The 19,832-nt window shown below is 36.8% G+C and overlaps 1 protein-coding gene across 2 annotated transcripts in view; it reads left to right on the forward strand.

Annotated features, from left to right (window-relative positions):
• Positions 1-19,832, forward strand: part of LOC137406283 (coiled-coil domain-containing protein 138-like) — a 34,666-nt gene extending 14,834 nt beyond the window's left edge. For both annotated transcript variants that reach the window (XM_068092826.1, XM_068092827.1), the window contains exons 2-13: positions 5,832-6,008; positions 6,147-6,237; positions 6,660-6,812; positions 7,670-7,789; positions 7,901-7,978; positions 8,352-8,462; positions 9,082-9,219; positions 9,421-9,546; positions 10,722-10,902; positions 14,454-14,578; positions 14,791-14,981; positions 19,536-19,832. In XM_068092826.1, coding sequence (XP_067948927.1) covers positions 5,839-6,008; positions 6,147-6,237; positions 6,660-6,812; positions 7,670-7,789; positions 7,901-7,978; positions 8,352-8,462; positions 9,082-9,219; positions 9,421-9,546; positions 10,722-10,902; positions 14,454-14,578; positions 14,791-14,981; positions 19,536-19,680 — 1,629 coding nt within the window. In that variant the 5' untranslated portion in view covers positions 5,832-5,838 and the 3' untranslated portion in view covers positions 19,681-19,832. The remainder of the gene's footprint in view (positions 1-5,831; positions 6,009-6,146; positions 6,238-6,659; positions 6,813-7,669; positions 7,790-7,900; positions 7,979-8,351; positions 8,463-9,081; positions 9,220-9,420; positions 9,547-10,721; positions 10,903-14,453; positions 14,579-14,790; positions 14,982-19,535) is intronic.

A 19,832-nucleotide genomic window follows, 5' to 3' on the forward strand; every position in this document is an offset into this window, starting at 1 on the left:
CAAACCTATTTAGCTCGACCTGACCCTTCACGGGTCCAGGTCTACTACCAGCAATCTTCCTCCGAATCTCAGCCAACTGCTCAATCGTTGCCCTGAATGTCTCAGCATTCTATATCTCTATGACTGCTGTCTCACGCTTGGCTTTTAGCATGGCCATTTTCTCCTCCGACATTCTCTTTACCTCATCTTCTTCCTTTACGTTCTCTGCTACCTTTCTCTCATAACTATTTCTGTCCAACATTCCATTGCTGGACAACTTGGCTTAAAAAGAGCACACATTTTTCATTACAGATACTGGTTCAGCTACCTTCTTAGCATCTTCACTCGCCTCAGCATGACTGCATTGCCTATCATGCCTTATCGACCCTTTCACTTCTCTGATGCCGTGGGCTGTTTCCCCTTGACTACCAATCTCTCCATCACTATCCTTGTGCTAGTTTCTAATATACCTTTCTATTACTGCTCATCCATTACTCGTCACTCCCTTGGTTTCCCAAGTCCACAAATGTCGACCTGTAAAACTTTTCTCAACATTGTTCTCCCAGTCAGGCTTATTTGTCTGGCTTTGCAACTTGACATAATCTGAAACATGGCAACTTGACCCAGCCATAATGGCTTTCAACAAAAACCTGCCCAACTGGCTTTATACGTCAATACTCCTTAATTGACTCAAACTTGCTTTCGAATAACGATTTCACAAAAGTCAATAATTGTAGCTGCTTCAACTCAGTTATACTCAAAAAGTTCGTTCCCATTCCTTTCACCACATAAACTTTAGCATCCATAGTCCTGTGTTTACTTTCCAAATGAACTACGACACTTCCAACCACGTTCAACTCACTACCAGCAGCATTTTCTACAGCTGTTAATGGTGCCTTTAATCATAGTGTTAACCTATTGTCTGTTGCCTTAGTCACTATTGACACCTCAGCCCCAGTATCAAAAGTAAACTAGACATTCACTCCATTAACTTTCAAATACTACACAATTCTCTGGCCTAGTCATTGACCTCCGCCATATTTATCTCTGAAGCCAGCAAATCTTACACTACTAGTTATGCTACTGTCACTGTACCTTTCATCATGCCTGTCCATCTCTCGCTTTTCATACCAACTGTCTCTCTCATACCTTTTCATACTGGAATTCTCTGGAATTACTCGTCTTTCTCCCTCAATTTGTGGATGTTATTTTTTCTATACAGTCTGTTACACTATCCATGGGACTCTGTCTAAACATCCACCTAACACCTCTCCTTTGAATTGTCTGTAACTTGTCTGTCAGGCCTTTAGTGTGGGGTGACCATACCTGGTTGGCATACTTGCATAATAATCAAACAATTGTGTTGAAAGCAACTATTTTGGTTGACTTACTTTTCAACTACATTAAAAAGGCACCCTCAGATGAATTCAGCTTTTATTAGTAGTGTTTAAAGGATCTTCGTGCCATTTAATGTTGCTTTGTATAAAAATGGCCTAGTATTTTAAGCCATTAGCTTGGGGTATATCAATTCTATTCATAAAATGTTTAAACTCTGATATACATGTATGTTTGCACATTTTCATATGGGCACACTTCTTTGTATTAAACATCATACTCCACTGTGCAGTCTATTGCTGCAACACTGTACCATTAGTTTTTAATGACAGTTGCTTAAAAACACTATCACATCCATACAAAGTAGAATATCATCGGCATATAATCAAGAGTTAGCGCCTCTTGCATCGAGGCTCAGCATCGAGCCTTTAAGTACTTCTAATTCGATTAAAAAATTTTTTGATGTACAGCCATTCACTTGGATCACAGAAGTTTGGTTGCTGAGCCATGGTTCAATCTACTGATAACACCTGTCTGGAACTTATGTGCCCTCAATTTATGAATTAGCATGTGTTGGGGCACTATCAAATGCTTTGGCAAAATAAAAAGACATTATTTGGTAAGCTCGACATTCTGCTAGCATTTTAGATGTTTGATGAATTACATCCAACAGCCAGATTGTTGTGCTGGGATGTTTACAAAAGTCGTGCTGGTTGTCAATGATAAGATTAAAGCTATTTATATACTGCCACATGGAGCTAGCTATAATGTCCTCAATTATCTTGGATAAAATGATGTCAGACTTATTGGTCTGTAATTTTGTGGCAGGTCCCACCTACCGCTTTTAAAAATCTGTACAATATCTCCAGCTTTTGGTTATGGGGTGCATGTGATTGATCTAGATTGGTCCTAAGCACTGAGACAACAACAGATGAAACTTAGGAACATTTGCGCTGTATCCTTGAGACAATATGATGATACTTTTTTACATCTACTAAAGTTCTTGACTAGGTTTTTGATACCTACAATATCTATGATGATCTTGCTCATCATTTGAGTTGGTGATGTCTTTAGAGAAAAATCTGATGATGGAGATGGGGTTTCAGTAAAATCTGATGAAAGAAGTCTGCAAGGGAATCGGTAATTCTCTCCGGATTTGTGTTTTCAAAACAGCTGATGTTGTTTGGTTTTCTCTTGAGATTTGCCTATTAAATTTAAAAGTGGTTTATTAATACCAATTAATAGGCTAATATATGATATGGCCGTCTATGAATTTTGTCTTTGAGTTATTTTTTCAAAGCTATTACGCACTCAAAGTTGCAATGCGTTGGATATTTTTTGTAGGCCTAATATGCATTAGTTCTTTCCATAATGCACAGGAGAAATTGTGGCATCCATGGCTTCCCTTTTGGTCTAGAAAGCATAGTGAAAAAGGAATTTAGGTGTGAGGCTAGGTAGTGTTTGTTGCCATAGAGTTTGAGCTGGCGAGGTTTCCGCAACAACAATTCAGAGCGCAAAATGTCAGTTACCACATGATTTGCATGTTTAAAGTTATGTTTGGCTGTGTGACTCTCAGGAGATGTTTTGACACTGATAGTTGAGAGTTGAACCTCTGTTAGAATCATGTCATGGTCAGATATCCCAGGTAGTAATGCGATCTCAACGATAAAATCGTCCAAAAGGCTTGTGGACTTAAAAAGACTCAACCTTTTTTGTGGGTAGAACCTTCTCCTTCAGACTCTTTTTGTGGGTAGAGCGGTGGACAAGCTGCGAGAGATTAAAACACTTAAAGAGATCCAGAGTTTCCTGGTGCAACTGATTAGATGCCGAAAAGATAATTTTTTTAGTCTGACCTGTTCTAGATATCAAGTCTGTCTGGTAAGTTAAAATTGCCACAGAGAATTTGTGGGTATCTAGAATTTCTGTCATTAAGCAGGCTGTACAGGTGATAAAGATTGTTTTCACATGGAGGAATAAAAAAAGAAACTATATCTAATTAGATCTAAGAGAAAAATGATACAGTTGTAATTAGGTACTTGCCAGGGCCAACGACGTTTCAAATTAGGTTTATAGGAAAGAGTTACGTATTTATATCAACGCTCCCCCAGATCCATATTTCCTATCTTTTTTTATACAGGGTGGACATATTCTCCAACAGTTTGTTATCAGCAAAGTTGCAGTCAGTTTTAGTTTCAGTTATACCTATTATGTCCGACTTGTAAACCTGCTCCTTGACAAAGTCAACTTTGTCCAGTATTGTATTGGTGTTAAAGTTTTATAGGCTATTTGTTGTTGCGTTTCTAACTTATATGATCGGTGTTAGCTATCAAATATTGGCAATTTCCACTACCTTTACTATGTGTATCTTAAAATTGTCAGGATTTCGGGTATACATATTTTTCAGCTCTTTTCTTATTAAAAACTTGCTTTTCTTTGCTTAGGTCTAATCTGGCAAACATGTTATTTTTTCTTGTGGCATTTACACGTTTGCGCAAATCCGACTTGAATTCCTTTAATCCAATCTTTAATTTCATAGGCCTAGATCTGCAGCTTGTTTTATCATTCTTGCCGAATCGATAAATGCTGTTCCTATCCGAATTGGTTCTTGTATGACATTCCAACTTCAGATGTTCTTCTATTCGTTTGACTGTCTCACTAATGCGTTCACATTCTTCTTTGCCAAGCAAACCATATTTTGCTGTTGCCGCCTTCTCTTCTCTCACCTTCTGCATTTGAGTTTATGGTAATTTTGCAAGCCAGTTTTATTTTTATTTTTGGCTGATTCCTGTGTCCTAACCTTGTCTATCATCTGTTTGTTTCATGGAAATTTGTTGACATTCAAGTTTATCAGCGATACAGATCAGTTTATACAGATCATGACAAATTTTTGGACACCTTTCCCTTTGCTCTTGCTGCATAGTTGGCAATAGTTAATTGACAATAATTAATAGTTATTTCAAACTACGGCGTTTTCGTGATGGCTGCGATTAACTGTTCATTTTTGAGATTTTAAGAGCTTGTAATCACATTTTCACATTTTTTTGCACCTACAACACAGTATAGTGAGACATGGTTAACCTTTTGATACCAAATAACTGTAATGTGGTTTTGGTGCAAGTAAACCTTTAAACTATTTCATGTCTTTTACATAAACTTGCTTTTTAGGCTGACTAGTAGATCTAAGATGTCCCTTGTTTATCCTTACCTCATTTAAACTCTGCTGTACATTTAAGGTAGCTAGCACTTGACACTTGAACAATAGATTTATTGGAATAGGTGTATATTGATCATCCCTTCAGTTGAAAATAAATCAATACCGCAAATATTAATGGGAAGAAAAAGACTCAATGTGGTTATTTGATTCATACATGAAGTTGATTCAGAAACGCATTGGTCTTTAAATCTAGTATACTTTCTTTTTCATTATGTTGTGTGTCGGCACAAGTGCGGAAGTCCACTTTTTCAGACCACGTGCCACTCAGTAATTTGGACCCTATTTTCTTTTGGTTTTGCCCATAGGCTGTAAGCTTTCAAGTGCTATATAATGCAATTCATCATTTACGGGTTAAGCCTAGGCCATATTTAGTTTATTTGCTGAAAATCGTGCCGATAGTGTAGTCATTTAGTACACTACATGCATATATGTATGTTTTTATTTTACTACCTTAAGTTTGCGAAATCCAAACCTCTATTCATGCGAGGCTAACATAACCTGGTAAAGTAGTTTCTCACCATTTTGAACGTTTTTCTAGAATGAAAATCAAAGTTTGATGGAAATAATTTCAATCATGCGGAGTATCAAGTAGTTTGTGAGCTGTAACGATTTTGAATGCCAGTAAAACTACTAAAGCAAACTGTAGGAATGCTATACAAATATAGGGTTGGCAAGGAAAATGTCACCATGTACATGTATATTTATTATCGCTTGAAATCTTAGTTCCGTAAAGAGTAATAAAGAAAAAGCAGTCAACAAACTGTGAGCAGAGTCAATTATAATACAATGTAATAATATAAAGAGTACACATACACACATGTATACATATATATATATACATATATATATATATATATATATATATATATATATATATATATATATATATATACAGAGTTATTCTGCTATTTTATATACAAAACGATAATAATAATACAAATAACAGTAGTATAATAATACAAATAATAGTAGTATAATAATGCAAAGATTCAAAGTAAAAATATCAATCTTTTTTCATTTTTCTATGTGCTCTTTTATATTTACTCAATTTACACCTTTATGAAAACTTGTAAAACAATGTATCATAATGTAATTACGTTTTGTACTAGTGGTACATTCTGATAAAAAACGGTCTGCACGTCATCCTGACAGCAGGAGGAAATACTAGGGTAGATAAAAGAGCCTGCAAGATCAAACATTCTTAACACCAAAAATCACTTTAGCTCTTGCTAGAGTTATAGTCTATATTTCTCTAATGCACATGTAGTTATATGATTTGTCTTCACTTGTATGAATGACACAGAACTGCCATGTATGGAGAGGCAGACGATTGCCTTGAGGTAAATAGAGCTACTGACCATGAGGAATATTTGGACCATGATGGAGAACTGACCAATAGCTGTGCAACTGCAAGAGAAGAAGAATACACATACCTTGAAGACACTGAGTTTCATGTCAAGGAACTATGCAAGCACTATGGGTGGGTGAATGGGGTGCCCTAACCAAAGTAGTCAGAATTATTTTGTGAAGAAATGATTAAGTTTATTAGATTCTGTATAATACCGCTGATTGTGGTATAGAGGACTCATTGTTTTTAGCTTCAAGTTTTATATTGCAGTTGGAAGGAACCCAAAACTCACAATCATCTAAATGATGAGGTACTGAGAGCCATGTACAGTGAGTTACAGCTGATCAGCGCTCAATTGAAGGTACCAACTTATATCTGTATCAGCTAGTTACTGTATCTACTTTACTGAATTATTATCAAAAATTAACAGCTTTTTTTCACTTTCAAAGTTTTGTGTAAAACAACGGCAATAGATAAAAAAGGTGTCCCGTCCTTACGAGTAAAAGGGTTCTTGGCTGGTCTAGTAGTGTTGGAAATTGATCTATCATGAATCAATAGCATTGGTAACTTTCATTCAGTTCATGTCTTTGCAGAGTTTTTATAATTTTATATTTATTACATTTTGATGTGTGTAAAAGATTCTCACATCTATTCTTTAATAAAAATTATTTTGCTAACTGGGTTAGAGCATCGAGAAGTCCCTCCTTGACATACTAGCATGGTAATCTGTGTCGTGCCTCGAACTGCTGAAAAAATACAAAACCATATTATTACTATTTGTAGTCTAAGAATCTGGAATTATCTCAGAGAGAAAGACAACTCCAAGATCGAGAATTGAGGCTAGGAATTAGGGAAGATGAGCTTGAATTAGCCTACCAAAAGATGGCAATGAACCTTCATCGTGCTGTTGGACAGGAAACAGCTGAGAGCTCCAAGGTGGGTAGTGGGTACGCCTTAAGTAATTGATTTGCCGGAAGTTAGTTTAAATAGCATGTGACTAAAGATAGAGGAGGCAGCATATACCTAACGGTAGGGGAGGCAGAATATGCCTAAATGTAGGGGAGCCAGCATATGCCTAAAGGTAGGAGAGGCAGCATGTGCCTAAAGGTAGGAGAGGCAGAATATGCCTAAAGGTAGGGGAGGGAGCATGTGCTTAAAAGTAGAGGAGGGGGCATATGCTTAAAGGTAGGGAAGGCAGCTTGTGACTGAAGGTAGGGGGGGCAGGCAGCATATGCCCAAAGGTAGGGTAGGCAGCATATGCCCAAAGATAGATGAAGCAGCATATGCCCAAAGGTAGGGTAGGCAGCATATGCCCAAAGGTAGGGTAAGCAACATATGCCCAAAGGTAGGGTAGGCAGCATATGCCCAAAGGTAGGAGAGGCAGCATATGTCTAGAGACTATTATATTCTTTGTTATGCTATTAGTAACTACAATGCAAAGAACTGTCAAAGTTGAGTTTGCACTTAGAGGAAGAAGGAAGAATGTACTTTACATGGGTTTAAAGCTAGCGCACTTCTGAACTCTTTTAGATAATTCCATGAAAGTCTCTTCTTATTACTAACTAAATGATAGTGAGGTGATTTCTCTAGCTGATACTGGAGAATCAGTCTGTATTTGTGTTCACACGCAGAAATATCTAAAATGGAATTTCCACCGCATCCTTACTGTTCTATCAAATGCGTGTAAGCGAGTTGCTTGTAGTTATGCTAGATCTGTGAAAGATGTATGTAAGTTGTACTAGATATGCGCAAGATGTCCTCATTGTCGCCCTTGGTACGTGTTATTTTTACAGAAGAGTAAAGCTAAAGTAACCGAGTTTCAGGATTTGCTTAAAGAAAAAGTAAAAGAGGGTAAACGACTCCGCGCCAACTTTGATGCACTGCAAGAAGCAAATTCTCAACTGAGGAAACAGGTTCATTACCTATTCTTTACTCGAGGTTTCCTGATGTTTATTTACGCTAGCTACACTCAGGCAGTGGCTACTCATTTTCAATTGCTCACCGTTTTATTCTTGTTTTTGTAGTCTGATGATCTGCAGTGTAAAAACACCAAACTTGAGAAACAATGTAACAGTCTAAAGCAGAGACTCGAAAATCTCCAGGTACAATTACATCTAATCTATCTATTGCTCACTCTCCCACTCCTCAGCTTTGATTAGTTAGGAGCTAAGGCATGTTAGTCACTAGCTAGTAGTTGGAGTTTGGGTACACTCATTTGCTCTCTGACTAGCTGTCAGCTAAGGCGTGTTAGTCACCAACTAGTAATTGGAGTTATCTCTCCACTCATCTGCACTTTGACTAGCTGTTAGCTCAAGGTGTTAGTCACCAGCTAGTAGTTGGAGCTATCTACTCCCTCATCTACTCTGACTAGCTGTCAGTTATGGTATATTAGTCACCAGTCGGGTTGTTGGAGTTATCCAGAAGTTTCCGCTAGAATTTTAAAGGGTTACTAATCACATTTTATTCTGTTTTTAGAGATGTCAGGAACTGAAGGATCGTCAAACAGAAAATGTAATAGCCGAAATGAAAGCTGTTCCCAGTAAACCCAAGCCTAAAGCAAGCAAAGTTTCTAAGGCTCTTTGTACGGTATGCTCTTGATGGTCATTTGACTTTTTCAATTTGAAGGAGGGGTGATATTGAGTCTCAAAAATTTATAGAACGTAGCTATGAGACAAATCACCATTTTATTCAGGAGTAATCTCCTCGTCGAACATTTGATATTGGCCTGGCATGCTTTTTTCGAGCAGTAGCTTGGATCAATGATCAAGATGAGTTATGGATACTATAGCCACGTAGCTGACTACCTTCTTGGATAACTAAAAATTTTATGTTCTGGGCTATGTGTCAGTTCTCCATTATTTTCATTTAATCACCTAATTATCCTCATATTAACAAAACCTTTTGATAGAGTTTATAAAATGTTCTGTTCTGAAGCAAAACCAGAACGTGCTGTTTTGCTTTGAGGTTATAAAAGTACTCGTAGATGCTGGTCAATTTCAAAAATAATTATTGAGCAAGAAAGAAAAAAATAGGTGCAGTCTTGGCCTCTCTGTCCTGTGACTGTTTTCTTTTCTGTACACATCAGGCAATCTTCTACCCGGTTACTTATAATTGGCCTTCTCTTGGTGGGCTCTTTTGTTGTCTCTAACTTTTCACATATATGAGCGTGTAAAATATGGGATATGGCTGTAAGCTTTCACTACAGGCAATGCAAGGCTCAAGGGCTGATGTGTTTGTTGTGCTTCTTGATTGGACAATCAGAGACATTCTTAGACCGAGTGCCGAGAGAGGAAACTCGCTTGATGGCTCCCTCCGTTCTCACATTCTTGACAACTGCCAAAAGGTTCTTTAGTCTATTTACTGCTCATAAATCAGCATTATTTAGCTACATTTCCGTAAACTTTAGGGTTGTCTTTCCCTTAGAAAGCTCTTTTCAGTTATATGGTATTTGTAGATATCATAGATTTGATTATTCATGTGGTCATTTCTGGTTTCTTGTGTACAATCATGCTGAAGTGAATTTGTTTATGTTTCCTTATTGCAGATGTTACCTTCATTGGTTGAACTTTTGAAGGATCCAGCCAATCAAAGTCAATGCAAAATCTGCCTGCCTTGTCTTCAATTTATATACTGGAGTTGCCTGCTCCTAGATCAAAATCCAGGCAAGCAGGTGAGTCAGTTTTTTCAACATTCCATGTTTAAAATGTTTGTAATAGTTAAATAATTTGACTTATTACATATGACCTCAACAGTTTAGAAATTTTCATAAAACAATGTCTCTATAGTTGGTGATAACTAGCAATAAAATACCCTCTATGAAGAAATCGGAGACAGAACAGCAGCGTGACAGTTAGCATTCATTTCTGTTTATAAACTGTTCTATGAGGACATTACTCCAAACATGAGCAAATAGTCTTATCTTGTACATGTAATTGTTTTACAAATGCATTGATTTAGTTGCCGCCACAACTTTAAACAGGTTGTAACTGCCTTCATATTCTAGTTCAGAACTAATTTCTGTAGGTAGCTGTGTGAGCTCTGTCTGTTTTCATGTACCAGCCAAGTGGAAGACCAAGTGTCAGTGCAACTTCTTTAACTACACGCGTATGAATGATATCTAAATTATATTGCAGTCAAACTTCTGCGTACTATCACATGCAATAACATGCAATGACGCACGATGGTGTAAAGCGATGTACAACATAAAGTTCAGGAAAATATTTGTCTGACCACATGAAATAATTGCTAACATATCTGTCTGAAATCTCTTGAAACAGTCTTGTGAGTAAAGGAAAGCCAGTTAACAAAAATTGAAAATAAAATGTAAAGCTAATAAAACATTAAGTTACACCCCATATTTATATTATTCATTCTACCAACAAACCTGGGCATTGGTAAATCTACACTTTTGCTCACATGTCTCTGAAGTAAAATAACAATGAAACATTTTCTTTACTGATTATTATTATTAATAATTATTACTTTATTAATTTTGTTTGCATATATAATTTAAGTTTTTGATGTTTAGTTTTAATAAAGCCTTATTTAGCGTATTGTTTTATTCCTATATTAGATTATTTGGAGTATTTACAGTTAGTTTTTTGGATTGTAGAACAAATGACACAAAAAACATGTACAATGTATTCTTATAAGAATATTTACTTTAATATACAGCTGCTCGCTATACTCAGGAAATGTTTGAATGGTTTACCTATGTGCGTGTAGGTCAAGGTTTGAATTTTATAGTGTTTACTACTGGTGGACTGACTATTTGGTGCTTTTATAAATTTAAAGTGACAACATACAATGAACTGACTACCATCTGCTACTTTTGGTGCAATGTAGAATGTAGGCTTGGGTCAGTGTCAACGGAAGCTGGCTGAGGAGCTTTACCGTCCCCTGAAACCTAGCGAGATGGAGATCACATCTGAGTCTTTTGTCAAACCTCCTAGCTTGTTCATAAAGTCATCTGATACTCAAATCAAGCTACTTTCCTGTCTCCTTTTGCTAAAGACACTCACTCAAGGTAGGTGATTGATCTGTCACTTGGTTTTAAAGGTTGACTTGCAACAAAATTCACATTACAGTTATTTGGTATCAAAAGATTCATCATGTCTTACTCTGTTGTGTTGTAGGTGCAAAATATGTGGAAATGTGGTTACAAGCTCTTAAAAGCTAAAAAACGAACAGTTAATCGCAGTTAATCACAGTTTAACTAAAGTTGTTAGTTGCTTTTAATTCTATTAGTCTTTTTTGCTGTAACAGACATTGATTTCTTATGAATAACAAACTTTTCATACACTGCGTTTTCTCGCTTCAAATGAGTTCGGAGTTGCCTGCTGTCGACCAAATTACACCCTTTCGACAATTCGAATTCAATGATTCAAAGTTGCACTATAGACTTTTTCATGATTCTTGATGTATCTCTCAAAACTCTAAAACCTGGTTCCCATACACGTCGCAAGCACCGGTTACAGCACTGCAGGCTATCAGCGGTGAAATGTGACCCTACGCGTCGAGTACCACCAGTAGTTGCCAGCGGTCAATGCAAGAGTTTAGCACTGTTCAAAGTTTGCGAAAAACTGTAGGCAAAACCTTCCCGAAATCCACTGTACAAGTGAAGGTCAGCATTATCAAAACTGCATGGCAAGCGAACATTTTTATGCGGCTATTAGCGATGCAGCTTTATGTGAACCGGAGCCGCCTAGCTTAACGTCGCGAGTGTTTTGCTATGGAAACCAGGCTTAACTTGCTAAAGTAGACTGGCTTGCGGATCAATTCATGTGTAGTCAACTAGAATAAAGTACTTATTTACTTATTTCGCCATCCTCGTGTGAGCAACCCATCTTTCGCATGTAATTTTACCGTATATCCCTGCATATAAGCCGATTCTAGAATGCAAAAACTTTTTACAAAACAGGGGTTAGGTTTATACACGCATAACTCTGATGGACAGCAAACTAACTACATTACGCTAACTTAATTTTAACAACAACTCAAACTTTTATTAACTCAACTTGATTAATAAACGTAAAACACTAATAATGGTTACCACTATAATTAACTCTTTCGCTATCAAATAATTGTTTATGGATACAAATGTTCGGTAAATCAAATATTTGACATTGGCGTATATAAGTAAGTTAACATAACAAATTAATTAGCATAAAATTGTACATCAGTTGATGCCATAAAGAGGCCACAAGTGTGGTACAGAATCAGTCCAGACACATTTTTGTCCTCTTCACACTATCATGGTGGACAAGTTAAGCATGTTTCGGGTCAGGGGTCAGCTGAATAACCACTACTACTATAGCTTACGGTATTATTATTACTGTTAAAAATAAATACTACAGTTATTGCCCATTAGATAATAATTGGAAGGTCATTGTTCTAGAATTTGTGAAACCTACGTAGCTGTAAGGCTTCCGATCATCGTGAAGAACAAAGCTATAAAAATGTGCTTTTGACAAGTGAAACTAAGGTTAGCCTGAGATGTACAAATGTTTTCCATTGGCTCAATTCAAACATATGATTGTTTCCATGCAGTTAAGCGGAGATACGCTAATTATACAACTACTCATCAATCAGAAATGTTTTGTACTAAGTTTGCAGAAGCCGCTCCATTTCTGCAACCTTTTGCTCCGATAGACAGGTACGGTGTGTGACGATTTATAGGGTCAGCTCATATTCTGACCCTTATAAATTATAAGGTTTCTTATAAATTACCTGACTTCATGGCTGTTTTTCTCGGGTCGGCTCACATGCGAGATATGCTTACATGCAGGGATATGCTTACATGCGAGATATGCTTACATGCAGGGATATGCTTACATGCAGGGATATGCTTACATGCAGGGATATGCTTACATGCAGGGATATGCTTACATGCGAGATATGCTTACATGTGAGATATGCTTACATGCGAGATATGCTTACATGCGAGATATGCTTACATGCGAGATATGCTTACATGCAGGGGTATACAGTAATCTAAGGATAAAAGTCAAGCAGAAACAGTAGTGAGTAGCAGTAGAATGTTTTCGTAGCAGAGACCCGCATGATTGTGTAATGAAATTTATTTACCTCCACTAGGGAGAGCTTAGCCAAATATTATCGATTTGAATTCATCAGCAGCAAGCGTCTCTGTGATGTCAAATGGTAGGCCTACTCTCACAGCGAATGCTTTCGCACAAATTACCAAAGCGAAATGGCACCGAATGCGTTCAGATTTTACTGTTTCTATGGTTAGGAATGGCAGCAACTCTGAACCAATTTAAAGCATGTAAACACAGCGATAGAACACATGTGATGAAGGCTGTCATGGCGAAGAGAGAAGTATGGTGCCTAGTTGATTGCCTTAGCATCGCTTGCTTTGATAGGTATAAGAAAGATTGTGGTTGTGTGTCTTCTCCTGTTTGCTCGAGGACTTATTTAGTTCTGAAGAGACCCAACATGCTGCCTCATAAATTGTAACTAGTCAGCTGATCTCATGACACGTGAATCTGTTTGATACGCAGTAACTACATCATTGGAATCAGAGTTGGCAGGTTCATTTAGCTTGCTTTATGCTGGATGCCATCTAAACCCTCCTGAAATGATGTTATCGATTATCACCTCATTTCTTATGTTGTTTTTATTAGTGCCTATTCTAGTCTCTAACACACGCGTATATACACCAACAAAATTTGTGTAGGTCACGGACATTGCTGCGACTTGCTGTTTTAGAATTAAGGAATTTATTTTTGTAATCAGAACTTAGATTTAGATGGCAGATGTTATCTTTATGGCAATGTGGAGAGCTGCACAAACAGTCTTATTCAATACAGCCAGCTATAAGACTTGACAACAGAGAGTGTCATTTTTAAACTCTGCACAATCTGTTGACTTGGGTTTACATCAGTAAAAACTAATCATTCAAACATCGGTAACTGCTTATAAATATATTATTAATCATTTGAAATGCTAAAATTCATTTAAAGACAGATGATACAATGTAATCCTACCACCAAAGATGCATTCAGGGTTTGCAACGGTCGGTTATTAGTGCGGGAGAGTTTGACCAACATATGTATTCCTGTAGGCATCATATGACAGATGTTCGTCTCATTAATGTTACATTTGAACAGCATTGAGATGGAACAAGGCTCTAGACTGAACAAGTACTGAGCAATATACTCGGATATATTCAATTATATTTTAGGGTTGTCATACCTTGTATGTGTGGTTATAGCATTTTGGTAAGGGTTTTAGTTACCGAAATACATCTATTAGTAATACAAGTGCTCACCAGCTACGTTCTATGATATATTATACAGGTTTTTTAGCTGGGTTTCACTTACTCGTCTGTGTTATCAACAGTAAAGTTTACCTACCTAGGAGCAGTTTACCTACTGCAGCAGATAAGGAGTCATCTACTCTATTTCAGCTCTATTCTTGCTCGCAATAAAGGTTTCCATGATTATAGTCCTTTCTCAGACAGGGCAACCATTAATCTTTAGAGCTCTTAGCTCTGCTCTAAAAGAATCGTTTTTTATCATAAGTTGTTAATGCTGATACGTGCCTTTGCTCTTGCAGCTGATTGGCTGGCCAATGTATTTGTTGTGCTCAAGCAGGAACTGAGAGAAGAGCTCGTTAAGGAGTTGTTTGTTCACTACAACGGCTCTTCCGTACTTCTCAGCTACTTTAAACCTACAAGCAAGGTCAGCTACAAATGTATCAATTGTTGTAGCCAGATCAGCCGCCATTATACAGCGTTTGCTGAGCCGCGTACTTCTACAAGTCTAACATATGTAATCGGTTGTACCGTAATACCATTATTATTATGTATCACCAAGCGGACCCAAATATCAGTTTATGAAAGGATACAATAGCTATTGTGAAGTATCTACTATTTATTCTTTTGTGTCTGCAGGCGCAGCTGCCAATGGTTCTGGACATATACATGCTAATGTGTGTCGAGTCATCCGCCCTCACATCTTTCCTCCAGTCCTGCGGTACAGAATCTTGGTTCAGGTCTTTGGCAATGGTTCTTAAAATTCCATCACTCGACGTAAAACAACTGGAAAAGATTAGTGTTGTGCTTCAGAAGTTGTCAAAGCTCAAGTAAGTATCATGAATGTCATAGTTTAATGAGGGTAGGACAACTCCATCGTGGTAAGCAGACAATACTTACACAGTCTGTCAAAGATATTCTTATTTTCAAATTGATTAGAAAAAAATCGATCCATATTCTGATAACAACAGAAATTTTCCTCCTAAATGTTACACTCAAATGAACGAAAAACCTAGCTTTGAACACGCCTATAGGTATCTCACAGCTATTCATATGAGGATTCACCTTTATGTAAGTACTTATAAATCTGTAAATAAGTATGTAAGTTATTCTTATTTGTTAAAAAAATATGAAAATAAACTCATGGTCGTTTACTGGTATTCAAAAACATATAATCGACAATTTGTCAAAGTATTCTGTATTCTAACTAAAAACTCATAATGGTGTCAGACCCAAAGGTATACATCAAAAACTTTTTTATAGTTTTGGGTATGTGTGTAGCATGCTCATCATATGCTGACAAGCTACTGGTTAGCTTCATAGTCATAGGTAACTTGAACTCTAAGGCTAAATTTTAATCCTTGCACAGCTCTCTTAAATGAACTCTTTGTATTCTCAGTCTACACTTTTTCAAGCAGTCAATGTTATTAGCTGTTTCGAGTATCCTTCTCGATTCTGGTCTAGAGACACTTGTTTTGCAACCTGTGTGTTTATGTGAATTATTAATTAAGCATAAAATACTACTGAATTCTTTACAATATTATTTTAATAAATTTGCTCCCTAGTTTAAACTATTGTTTTGAAAGCGTTGAACCTTTTCGTATGTAAAGCTGTCTAACGTAACATAACTCTACTGGTGGTTGAGATCTTCATAGATGAACTCTGAACTTGGCGACTTCATTATATAAAGTTTGTTATCTTTTACTGGCTGCTAGCCAATCTTCTTTTGTATAGCTAACTTGTTTTTATATTATCATTATATGTTTAGTTGTTGTTTATTATATTAAATCTCCTTATTGTTGCAATAGTATTCGTACCTGGTTCAATTTCAGCATTAATATTTACACCAAGATCATTGCCCTTTTGAAGTAATGATAGAGGAGACAACTTTGCAGTTGCAATGAGCTTTGCTATAAATTACATCAGTTGGAGTAAAATGGAAATATTAGTATAACACTGACAGGAATAAAAAAATCCATTTGCAGTAGCATGTGCTGCCAAGGTTTCCTTGCTATTAACCATTATGTTGTTGGTCTGGTTTGTATGAAGACCTTCATAATCAATAACGGATCATCAAAGGTATAAATAAATTGTTACAAACTATCACTTTTTATTCCCTTTGCTATTTTTCATAAGAATTATGAAAATTGCTTAACCCACTGTTCACTTTTACAATGACATATATGCAACCTGTTAATCATTGTCAACCAGTAAATCTTTGGTTACTACATTGGTCGTGGTTTTACTGAGAGATAGGGCATTGGAGGAACTAGTAGGCAAAAAGATTTGCACCCTCAGGCTATAATTTTAGATCAAAGCCGTTGCGACTCAACATTTCTTGGAATACAATATCAAAAAATTTATAAGCATGCAGGATCATGATTTCCGAACTACTTAAAAAATTGACAATTAGCTCTCATTTCCTGCAGCTTATGTAAATTATTACCGTTGCTTTTGCTTTTTCTGATATTCTATCGGCAGAGTCAGCTTTGGCTCTGACTTATTTACAGGGTCTTGCAAGCCTATTAACCAATAATGAATGCAATGGTTATTATGATTGTATTTAATAGAGCTTCATATTGTCTATAATAAAGTGTAGAGGGAGTGTGTCTAACCGCTCATCCCAAGATTATAGACTATTCCGGAGCCGAGCGCAATTACTTTATAAGCCAGGCGTTTGCAAGTTTGCCGTTGACGAGACAACCAAATATTTGAAATGTTAAAATCAATTTTACAGAAAACTCGTCTATCATAGAAACTAGTTCATATCTGCAGAGAAGATGAACTGACGTCCGAGCTCGGCGCCAGTCTTCTTTTAAGCTCCGAGTTTAATTTGAGCATTAGAGGCATATTAAAGTGGAAGAAGTTTTCGAGTACGTCGGCAAATAACATGAAATTCTTAATCCTCCGCTAAACATAAAACAAACAGTGTATTTGTCTGCGCTCGGTTGAAGAAAACAATAAAATACGTCTTTGCTAAAGGAAACAAAGACGAATGTTTTGAGTGGGTGCTCAATGGCTCTATATGACTTGGCTATCCGCATGGCTTAGACATTCACATCTATTTCAGAGTTTAAACAAGGACTACAAGTACGTGGCATGCATTAAATCTCTCTGTTTATATTCAATTGTTAGTCTGCAAATACTGAGCAGTAAAATTGACTGCGTGTAATAGTTGTTGGCGGCCAGCTAATTCTTTAAATAAATCTAATGACATGCTCCTCAGTTCTTCAACATTTTTCCTCTCTCTTTTCCTTCGTCCATTATTTTTTTCTCTGATACGTGAGCTTGGGCTAAGGTAATGTCTATTTGTTTGCTTTTCCTACAATAATAATGTCATTCATCATTTTGTATACTTTTATGATCAGTCCACTTGTCTCGCCCCGCCTCTTGCACATCTCCTTGTCTTTAATATTTTATTGGCGAACGCTTAATCTCCTTGCATCAATATATCTGCACGCAGTTGTGGGTTGAGTCATGCTGGTGAAAACACCCCAGTACACCGGCAGTTGTTTTCCCTGATTCATCAAGTCAACTAAATATCACATCCGCTGGTCGTAGACTAGCATTTAACCATGAGGTCTCATCGTGTTGTCTGGTGGTCCTGCTGTTGGGTCTTGCTTGTCTCGTGGTCCTGCTGTTGGGTCTTGTTTGCCTGGTGGTCCTGCTGATGATTCTTGTTTGTCTGGACGTCTTGTTGTTGGGTCTTGTTTGTCTAGAGATCCTGTTGGTGGTTCTTGTTTGTCTGGATGTTCTGCTGTTGGGTATTGTTTGTCTGGTGGTCCTGCTGTTGGGTATTGTTTGTCTGGTGGTCCTGCTGTTGGGTCTTGTTTGCCTGGTGGTCCTGCTGTTGGGTCTTGTTTGTCTGGAGGTCGTGCTGCTGGGTCTTGTTTGTCTGGTGGTCCTGCTGTTGGGTCTTGTTTGTCTGGAGGTCCTGTTGTTGGGTTTTATTTGTCTGGAAGTCCTGTTGTTTGGTCTTGTTTGTCTAGAGGTCCTGTTGTTGGGTCTTGTTTGTCTGGTGGTCCTGCTGTTGGGTCTTTTTGTCTGGAGAACATGCGGTTAGCTTTTGATACTTTACCAGAATGCTGTGCTGCACTCTCATCTGACTTTCTACGCACAACATATTTAATGTTAAAAGTTGTTTCTATTAGCATGTTTTAGTTAGTAAAAGATTTGTGTATGATGTATTTTCTAAATACACTTTATGAATATCACAATACATTATTTTGTTATGTAATGTAACAATAAAGTGGCCTTACCAAGATATAAAATAGAAAACGAAATGGGCTATGATTTTTACTTATTTTTCTATTTTTTATTACTTTATAAAAAAATTGAACGTTGCTAGAAGCGCAGCTGCCTGATTGGGGAGGTTTTAAAATTATTCGCACGCCGTGTTTATTTTCTTTAGTTAAGGTAGAGCATGGCACAGTCGATTGGAATGTTTAGGTTATTCTAATATCATGGCTTTTTTCATAACTATGTAAAACATTAATTGAATTAGTGAAGATCACCTTTAGCTAAATGTTACCGTTGTAATTTGACGTGCTTCAGTAAAATAGCAAGGTGTGTCGATAAAATACATGGGCCAATTTTAAACTTTTGTGCATAATTGTTTTGAATTTATTTTGTAGACATTTTTTAATTATTTGTATTAGTTTATATTAATTACTTCTTGTATTTATTATACAAATTTACCGACTGTATTTGTTCATCCTTAGTTTGGAAATGGCTTAGTTGCTAAAGCAATCGACTCTCTACCGACAGTAAGCTCGCAGGTGGGTGTTTGAGAGGCTGGTTTCAGGAACCATATTTTGAGACCTTGAACTTGAGATTTTGAACCTATTTGAGACCAAATATTTTAGCAATCTGATGAAGCCCATAGAGTATATCGGTGTGAGGTTTAGATGAAATCAGCCGAAAAGATTGGAAACGTAGCATTTACACAGACAGACACAATGACAATGTTGGACTTATTAATACATATTAATTTATAAGCAATAACTTCATTTCAAACAAAAATGTTTTCCAAAATACGTCAGACAAGAATTATAAAAAGGGCAACAGTCAGTCAGTCAAATAAAGTGTTTTATTTGGTAGAACGAATATTTGCTGAAGGTGAAATGAAGCCAGACTTAAACTGTCTACTGAAGCCTCAATTATATAAAAATGAAGAATTGTGTGCCTTATGCTTGCTTGTTGCTATAAATATAATTATACAATTTGGCTGCAGTTGTGGTGCACACATTCATACGCTCCATTATCTATTTATTATCTATTTACTATCTATTTACTATCTATTGATCATTTGGTTTAATGAGGAAACTCTTTTGGAAATGATGTTCTTGTTCGACCGATTTTTGTCAATCAGTAACTGGTTTTAGAGAGAACCGAAAGCACTTTGAGACGTTTGCCCTGAAGACTGTGATACAAGACATCTTACATACCCTTCCCTCCGCTGATCATTCTTTCCTCGCCCTCAATTTCAAGTCTGTCCTCTTCAACATCACGTCCTCTCTCGCCACCTAATCACTCTCAGGCATTTGTGAAGGACTTGTGATGTTGTGTCGTGTGTATTTGCACTTTTGTATCATTATAAATTTTTGAGTATCGGCGAATTTAAGTACATATTATATATATTTTCATTTATTATGTTTTGTTTTTAAAGTTTTAGTGGTCTG

Source organism: Watersipora subatra, chromosome 10 (genome assembly GCF_963576615.1).
Source record: "Watersipora subatra chromosome 10, tzWatSuba1.1, whole genome shotgun sequence".
NCBI classification, from domain to species: Eukaryota; Metazoa; Bryozoa; class Gymnolaemata; order Cheilostomatida; family Watersiporidae; genus Watersipora; species Watersipora subatra.